The sequence below is a fragment of the Micropterus dolomieu genome, linkage group LG03 (assembly GCF_021292245.1).
Source record: "Micropterus dolomieu isolate WLL.071019.BEF.003 ecotype Adirondacks linkage group LG03, ASM2129224v1, whole genome shotgun sequence".
NCBI lineage: Eukaryota > Metazoa > Chordata > Actinopteri > Centrarchiformes > Centrarchidae > Micropterus > Micropterus dolomieu.
The window spans coordinates 736,770-745,465 of NC_060152.1; the positions used below are offsets into that span (position 1 = coordinate 736,770).

Genomic DNA, 8,696 nt, shown 5'->3' on the forward strand with positions numbered 1-8,696 from the left:
GGGTCCTCTTGCGTTGAAAGATCTGTCCAACGTCCCCCTCTTTAGCATTTGTAAGCAGTATACAAAAATATAATAAAGTTTATAGCACACTGTAATGTATTTGTAAGCAGCGACAGACATGTTTAAGTGCTTATTAATATCCAGTATTTTAAATTATCCAATGAAGACATTTTATCATTTTGTAACTGTGTTTTACTATATTGTCATTCATTGTCTGTTTGTACAGCAGCTCCCACTCACGGCTGTCCACCGTTACAGTTAGAAGTGTTGATTCATGTTTTTGTTAATAACTATATCTGCACTTACTACATCACAGTTTACAAAAGCAGCAGCTCCCCCATCATGTTAGGCCACATGACCACATGAACTTAACAAGAAAGAGTCAGCAATAAAGTCTGCTCCAGCTCCAGAGGACCGGCCACTGTCAGTATCCACAGCAGGTTTCAGGAGAGTCCTGCTGAGAGTGAATATGAGTAAAGCTCATATTTCGCCTGGGTTTTTGTAACCTGCTAAAGCTGTCTGGACTGGGTCTGTGCTAGGACTGGCTGAGGCTGGAGTCTCTTCTTGTAGGCCTACTAGCTGATGATCCAGCATCTACTCTACTGATAAACTTCAGCACAGCCCCTGTAAATTATAGATACTTTCTAAATATTAATGTTATCAGCTCCATCAGGCCCATTCTAACTGGCTCCTCCAGGTTTCCTTTAATACATTTTCAAATATAAAATATTATTTATAAAATGACTGGGCTGAATGTGATTCTTATTTCTTACTGAGATGTGCATCCATATTGCCCAGTCTGCCCAGCTAATGTACATTTTATGATTCATTGTGAATCCACTGCTTCCCATCTTGCATTAGTCCAGAGTTGCAACTAAACTTCACTGTGCCCTCACATCCTGTCTCTGGACTGGTCCCACGTTTCTTGCGTGAGAGTTTTATTTCGTGCACGCGCACATGGACGCATTTCCTCGCGCACCGCGGTTATCTTTCCGAGTGACAGTTTATAAACACTGTGGCCCGTCTGCGTTTATCAAACGTAATAAATTGTTGTATTTCACTCTAACATTGTTCAGTCAGTCTGACAAGCAACCAAGACTCAGACAGACCGAGAGCTGTGTGGTTAGAAGGACAGACAGACACAGACAGAGATTAACGAACACTGCTGTTATCTGCTGACATCAGACTCTGAGAGGAGAGAACAAGTTTACCTGCTGCTGTTCTCGCAGTTCACTCTCACTGAGTTTTTTCTCTTCTCGTGGCTAGAAGTATAGTCCCTCTTCATCTTCTCATCAAAGTTGTAAACACTCAGTGAGGTGGGGCGTCCACCTCTGTGCAAGAGTGACTTGATTACTGTACTGTCGCCTTGTTTCTGACATGGGACTTAAACCTGACTGACTTGGGATGGGACATTGGCATTTACAGCCACAATCTGAAACCTACTTATGACTTAAAAAACAATTTACTTTTTCCCACCTTTGCAACTGATTGTTTTTAACTTTATGACTCTTAGGGATTTTAATAACAACAATAATTTATGTATACAGAACAATAGTGATGGTTGCTTTGATATATTCACGTACAGTACTTCTCTGTACAAACCCATCTGGAATGTTTGATGTAGCAGTATAATATGGGAATGATTAAGTTTGTTGGAAACCATGTGAAGCGCAGTAAGGGGAAGGCTGGGTATGGGAGGACAATATTGTGTAAGGAGCTACTGAAATAATGTTTAAACTGTCCATCACCGAAATTTGGCACTGGCTGCTTGGTTAGACTCCTAGTGCGTTTACTTATTCTGTGATCACATATTGCCAGATGTAATTTATATTTTTTCAGGAAAAGTTCTTGTTTTGACTATTTCCCTTAATACATTAAATGCTGGTGCATGTGAGAGTTTTCTTTCTTGCCTGTGGCGTCGTTCGTCCTTATGAGTATTGACAGCGCCCTTTAACAAACACTCCACACTGTTTACACTGTTGTGAGCAGTAAATTGCAATTTCAGACATTTGTAAATCGTCATTTTGCTCTATGACTGACTGGTGTAGTGATGTATAACTATAATTTTTACATCTTATCAAAGGGTGAAACATTGCATTGTGTGATTTTTAGCAAAACAAACTGCACATGCTATGGACAACACACTTTTTGTTCCATCAGGCACCGCTGCTGTGGGCCTGGAAAGCCTACTGACACATTGGAGTTTGTAGAGTAGAGAAATAACTTAATACATTTTAGTTACAACATATTAAATGTTATTAGTTTACTGTGACAACTTCATGGGCCAATTATTTCTCAATATTTTTCAGCTTGGTCTTATCCCCTAAATGGTAAACGGACTGTACTTGTATAGCGCCTTTCTAGTCTTTTCCGACCACTCAAAGTGCTTTATACTACACGCGCTGATGGCACAGCTTTCAGGGTTCAGCATCTCCATAATGGTGATCTTTTACTGCCATCTTCTGGCCAAATAACGGTACTGCCGCTGGGATGCCCTGCATGTCAAACAATACCAGAGCCCATTCACACATTTCTCTAAATTTAATTGTTCTGGTATAGAAACGAACACTCATGGTGTATATGTTGTATTTATGAAGAGACCCTCTCCAACTGCTGTGAGTCTTTAAAAAAAAAAATGTAGCTGTTGGATCTTCTTAATGTGTCTGGTCAGATGATCATATTCCATGGTACTCAGCAGTCCTCATCACTGCCCATCTCTAAAGGGTCAAAGTCTTGGTCGTCCTCATCCAAGTCCAGATCCTCAATGTCCTGGAAAAGTGACTCGTCCACTTCAACATTGTTTCCAGCTGCAGGAGAAGAAAGCCACTGTGTGTCAGAATAAAATGATTCTCTAATAGTTTCCTTCTGAACTAAAGATTTCAGCTTTTCTGTTCTTTATCTGACATATTCTTACAATGCTCAAGTCTCCAAATCTTCTCCCACTGCACTGCAGTCTCTAACATCTTTGTACCATAAAATATTCAATCTAATGTATTTTAACGGATATTTTGACATTTTCTAAAATTTCTTTAAAAGCAATAATGAGCTCACCGGCAAAATAAAAACACTGCTCGGGTCGTTCTCTCTGTGCTGTTAATTACTTCACTGCTGTCGTACGATTACAATGTGCCAGATCTACGACAGCTGGTGGACCATTTTTCTATCAGCGCAATGCATGATGGTATACACTGTGTGCACAATTATTAGGCAAGTAAGTATTCTGATTGAATGATTATTTCTATGCACAATTTCCAACTCCAAACCATATAAACTTGAATGCTCACTGGAGTTAATCATTTTAATCATCATTAACTGCAGAAGACTTGAGTAGAATTAAACATGAAGCGGCCAGGAACCCATTATCCTCCAGTGCCACCATATTCCAGAACTGCAACCTACATGGGTGTCCAGAAGTACAAGGTGCCAAGTGCTCAGAGACACGGCCAAGGAAGACTGAAAAACAACCACTACTGACTAAGCGTCCTCTCAGTTTTCAAGGCCATGACCTTTATGCAGGACAATGCTCCATCCCATGCCTCCAAGTACTCCACTGCTTTGCTAGCCAGCAAGGACGTCAAAGACGCCCAAATAATGTCCTGGCCCCTGTCCTCACTTGACTTGAAACCTATTGAGAACTTGTGGGCCTTTCTCAAGAGTCAGATTTACAGTCAGGGATGATAATACACCTCTCTGAACAGCATTTGGAAGCTGAGGCTGCTGCTTCAGTGAAAGTTGATCAAGAAACTGACAGACTCCATGGATGGAAGGCTCATGGCAATTACTGAAAAGAAAGGTGGCTGCATTGGTTACTAAATATTTTTGAAAGGCCAAAACTGTGATTTGTCATTTTGTGTTATTACACTTACTCTAAAGACTGAGAATAAACAGGTCATTTCATGGAAATAATTTTTTTATTTTACCTAATAATTCTGCACACTCACATATTGTCCTGCGCAAGACAAAAATCACTTTTTATCAGTTAAACATTCCGGATTGAGGTTCAATTATATTCTGGACTGTCTGAGAGCATTGTGTTTGTTCAACAATAAAGTGAATCCTGAGGAATACAATTTGACTATTAATTGTGCACGTAGTGGATACAGCTTGGTTGGTAACCATTGGTTGTGTACACCACTTTTCAAAATGCATTCTGGGATACTTTCAGTCCGTTATGGGTCTAATAATTCTCACTATACATTCAGGCAGAACTACAACAAGGCGAACTGAAAGTAGTGAGTGATTTCGGACACAGCGTCACTCACTGAGGCGAGTCGCACACATTTGATTGGTTGAGTAGTGTCACGTGAGACGATTCTGGGCCACTAAAGCGTGCTAGTTAAAACAGAAACACTCCGGCATGCTACAATGTGTTCACCAGCTGCTCAGCTTTTACATTTCCTTTTAGACATATATATATATATATATATATATATATATATATACATACTGTCTGTACCCCGGTGACATGTCAGGAAGGTATGAAAAAATAGATACCGCCCAAGCCAAATTACAGACATCATCTGGGAGGGATGGAAAACTAAAGCAGGCACATGCTTTGATAAACGCTGAGAAGTGCTTCAGATCTGTGCTGCCACCCCAGTAACCTCAGAAATGTTAAGTGTTAATTTCCCGTTATTATTGTCATTATATTGCTTTCTACATTTGTTATGTTTCATGCTTTGCACCAAAAAGAAGCCTTAACAACATTAACAGCATCAATTTCAAACATTCACTCAGAAACACTCGTTACCGTCTTCAAGGAACTGAATGTCAGATGTGTCCAGGTTGTGGTCTCTCTCAAACAGCTGTTTACCTGGTGAGGGAAAGATTACATGTTGATATTGGGCTGGACCATTAATTGAAACCAAAATTCAGAGACTCTAACCAACATATTTTTCCCATGAAGTCATTTTGTTTTTGTTTTTTTTAAATCCTGTTATTATTTCCCCCACTGTGTGTGTTCATGTACTTTCCCCTTAAAACATACTACCACATGTGGTCATGTGACACCTTTCTGTCCAGTCCTGCTCAGCTTAGCGTTAACCTCTTCATTTTCCAGCAGTTGGGCGGACAGACTTTTATTAATGGACACTAGGGCTGAAACCATTCATTGATTAAATCGATCACTAAAAAGCTTTTTTAATCCACATAACTATAAAGCACACTGTTTCGCACGTCAGTATGATGCCGCTATTTGCAAAGTGGAGTAAGAGAGAGAAAATAGTGAGGGACGAAGAAGAAAGTGTCCAAAGTATGCGATTATTTCAAGCTAAAAGAAAACAACAACTCTGTAATGTTACCATCTGTCCACTGTAAAACCAAACGTATGCTGCCTAACGCAACAGCACGGCGGTACCTGATCAGAAAGCAACAGCAACTTTAGCATTTAACAGAAATCATGACTGACTGTTATGCTGAAGGCTAGCCAAAGTAAGCCGCAGTGCTCAGCTGAAAATGAGCACACGTTCTCCTGGTGGGGCCGTGAGTTTGGGTTACATCGATATAAACCTCGTCAGTGAACTATGGTTCGTCAATTAGTCGTGATTTTGATTTAGGTCAAATTGTCCAGCCCTAGTTGATATATTTATGTAATCAACTTTGCAAGTTGTGAGCACATAGAAGTGCTACTAGAATAACAGCATCAGAGTTTACCGGTGAGCTTGGGTTTTCCGGCCTGCTCCTCCTCTTTCTGTCTTTTCCTCCTCAGCTCAGCCATTTCCAGGTCAAACTTGGCTTTCCACGCCAGGAAGTTTTCAATGGTTACCACTGTACCCTGGAACGCTACCTGTCGCACACACGCACTTCATTATATTAACATACTATCATTCTTTAACCCAATACTGAACTTAACTTCTGGCTCTAATCTACAAAAATGGATAGAATGATGAGCAAGTTAACAAGATGCGTGAAGTCAAACTTCACTTCACAGGAAAACCTCTGTTCCAGGAACACGGCTTAATAAATATCTGCCTGGACTATACAGACACACTGTGTCCTGAAAGAGAGCTGAGAAATATGACTAAAATGAAATATATGATATTGATTGATCACAATATAGACATATGGTAAATCTATGAAAACAGTATCCTTGCTTTTCCTACCTTCTCTGCTTCCTCTGCTTCTCTCTCTCTCCGCTGTTTCTCCTCTTCCCGTCTGTTTTTCATCACATCCACAATTTCGTTGAGTGCATCCTGAACAGCTGTTACCAGGGTGAAAATCATCACCATGCCTAGGTTCTCTTCTGCCTGCAGTGTAACCACAGGAGTTAATTATATATCTTATGTCTAAAAATGGTCCAAAGGAAATCACATGGAGTGTTTACATTTTGCAGTCAAAAAGAAAGTCACTGTGTTTATTTAAACGTATTGTTAATAGTGTTTATAATAAAAATGACAAAAAGACAAAAAGCTCTTTGAGGAAATATCACAATGTTCCTTTCTTCTCCTCAGCTGGATGGGTGTGTCTGTGTTTGACTGACAGCAGCCGGTGTGCTAATGCTACGTTCCAGGCAACTTGGAAATTGGACATTTCTGATCTCCAACTAGAAAAAGGACCATGAACGCCACTTGGAAGTTGAAGTTCCTACTTGTGAACTCGGAGAAAAAATATGTACCTTGACTTCACAAGCAGCAGCTGAATGACACACAACAAAAGGCAGCTCTGTGTATCCATAAACTGACCGTAACAAAGTATATTTGCCTGTATTTTATTAAATGAATACTATCGTAGAGCCAAACCTGCCAAAAAATGTGAAAACATTAGGAAATATAGCCTACAATATTTACTAACTTTTGAAGGTTTCTAACTGGTGTAGCTAGATGGGTATTCATGTATTTATGTCACCTTTTAATTCCCATCAAGGTCACTACTGAGGGCCCTTGACAAAGAAACACCAGTTTATCACAGTAAGGCCCAGGAGAGGAACGAGAGATGGAGTAACCAAACTTATAAGCCATGGGCAGCAGACAGTGTGTGTTAGTGGAGATGAGGACCACTCGTTATTTAAACAGTAAAATGAGCAGCTGAGTAGCTAATAAGCTATCTAGACTGCAAACTGCTGTTAGCAGTGCACTCTCCCCGATTAATATTTCTTTGGTCGCTCGTTACGCTAAGGTGCAGGACAAAGTGTGAGCATGTTCGTGAGTTAGATAAGAAGGAGACTTTAGCAGGAAAGCTGATGTAGATGTGCTAAAATAGAATGCTGACATCAATGCTTTACGCAAATATGGTTTAAAACGAAAAGACCTGATTGGTAGTGATGTGTCCTTCTGTATCGAGGCTTCGAAGCAGGTGTCGAGTAATCCAGGGTGATTTTTGTGAAGCGCGTATCGAGGCTTGTGGTGGTGACCTATGCGGTGACGTTCGAAGCCTGGTTTGTGGGTTTGGCGTGCGATTCGAGCAAAATGCAACGGACACTCCTCAACATTTTGTGGACTTTTGATTCGATTTTAGGGGCTCTTACCCCATATTACCCTAATAATAATTTTCTAAAGCAGGTAAAATCATCTCCAAAAAAAGAACTGCCTGAAGCCCAGCACTGTGGAAAAGTTCTTTTAAATAAAAATGAATAAATCACAAACCAAGTAGAGGTGCTCTGATCAGGATTTTTTGGGACGATCACCGATTGCCGAAAGCAGTATCGGCCGATACCGATCACCAATCACTGGGTCTATTTGGAGCCTTTTATTTATCATGTAGCATTATACAGTATACTGTATATTTATTTAACTGGTCCTAAAAACAATGTATTAAGTGTTAAAGTTAACAGATGATAAAGTATCATGAAATGACAACTGTTTATTTTATTGCCAGGAAACATGGGCAACAAATTCCGCTCAATCTGTGTTAGAGACTTAAACCATAGCAGCCTTTGCCTGGTTACTGTGAACATCTTATAGCTTAACAAATATAGCTTTACTGTGGAATAAACTACAAAAACTGAACAAACAGCATCTTTATAAATTTACTACAACCATAAAAACTGCTGTAGCCAAAATATTTAGGAGATAAAGGAGCACAGGCATCATGAGTCGATGATAAACTCTGAAGTAGCGGCTTTTTGTTCTAGAAAGCTCAGGCAGGTTCTGTGGGTTTTAGGGGTAGAGAGAGAGGAGTAGAGAGAGAGAGAAGGGCTACAGAGAGGAGTCACAACTGCCTTCAGTGAGATTTGAAAATAAGGAAAATTTAAATAAATAAAAACAGGCTTCAATGTAAATTCCATATTATACAGTCAATTGTTAATATTACATAGGCTACTATATTCATTCTAATTTCATATGGTTTGCCATCATTAGGCTATAGGCCTTATATCATTTCAGTGGATTGTTTTCATTTTTAATCCTTGCAGGAAGCACAGTCTACATATCTTACATTCTGCCACCGACTTTACCAGAGGAGAGAATAGCAAACAAGGTTTTTATTTGATTTCATAAAGGTTGAAAATACGGGAGATTTACGGGGAAACATTTAACGGGTGGATACCAGGTGAGAACAGAAAAATACGGGAGAATCTCGGGGAAAACGGGAGGGTTGACATGAGAGGAGTAGAGAGAGGAGTGGGGTAATGTGAGGCTACATCCACACTGCTACGTTTTTAAAACAGTTTTATAACGAAAACGATCTTCTCCGTCCACAGCAGCGTTTCAGCTGCGCATCAGAGTTGATCTCTGTCTATATTAGAACAACTGAAAACACAC

The 8,696-nt window shown here is 39.9% G+C and overlaps 1 protein-coding gene across 2 annotated transcripts in view; it reads right to left on the reverse strand.

The window, feature by feature from the left end:
- Positions 1-2,526: 2,526 nt before the first annotated feature.
- Positions 2,527-8,696, reverse strand: part of rwdd1 (RWD domain containing 1) — a 9,863-nt gene continuing 3,693 nt past the window's right edge. For both annotated transcript variants that reach the window (XM_046045794.1, XM_046045795.1), the window contains exons 4-7: positions 6,102-6,245; positions 5,653-5,785; positions 4,751-4,813; positions 2,527-2,807 (exon numbers count right to left, since the gene is read on the reverse strand). In XM_046045794.1, coding sequence (XP_045901750.1) covers positions 2,692-2,807; positions 4,751-4,813; positions 5,653-5,785; positions 6,102-6,245 — 456 coding nt within the window. In that variant the 3' untranslated portion in view covers positions 2,527-2,691. The remainder of the gene's footprint in view (positions 2,808-4,750; positions 4,814-5,652; positions 5,786-6,101; positions 6,246-8,696) is intronic.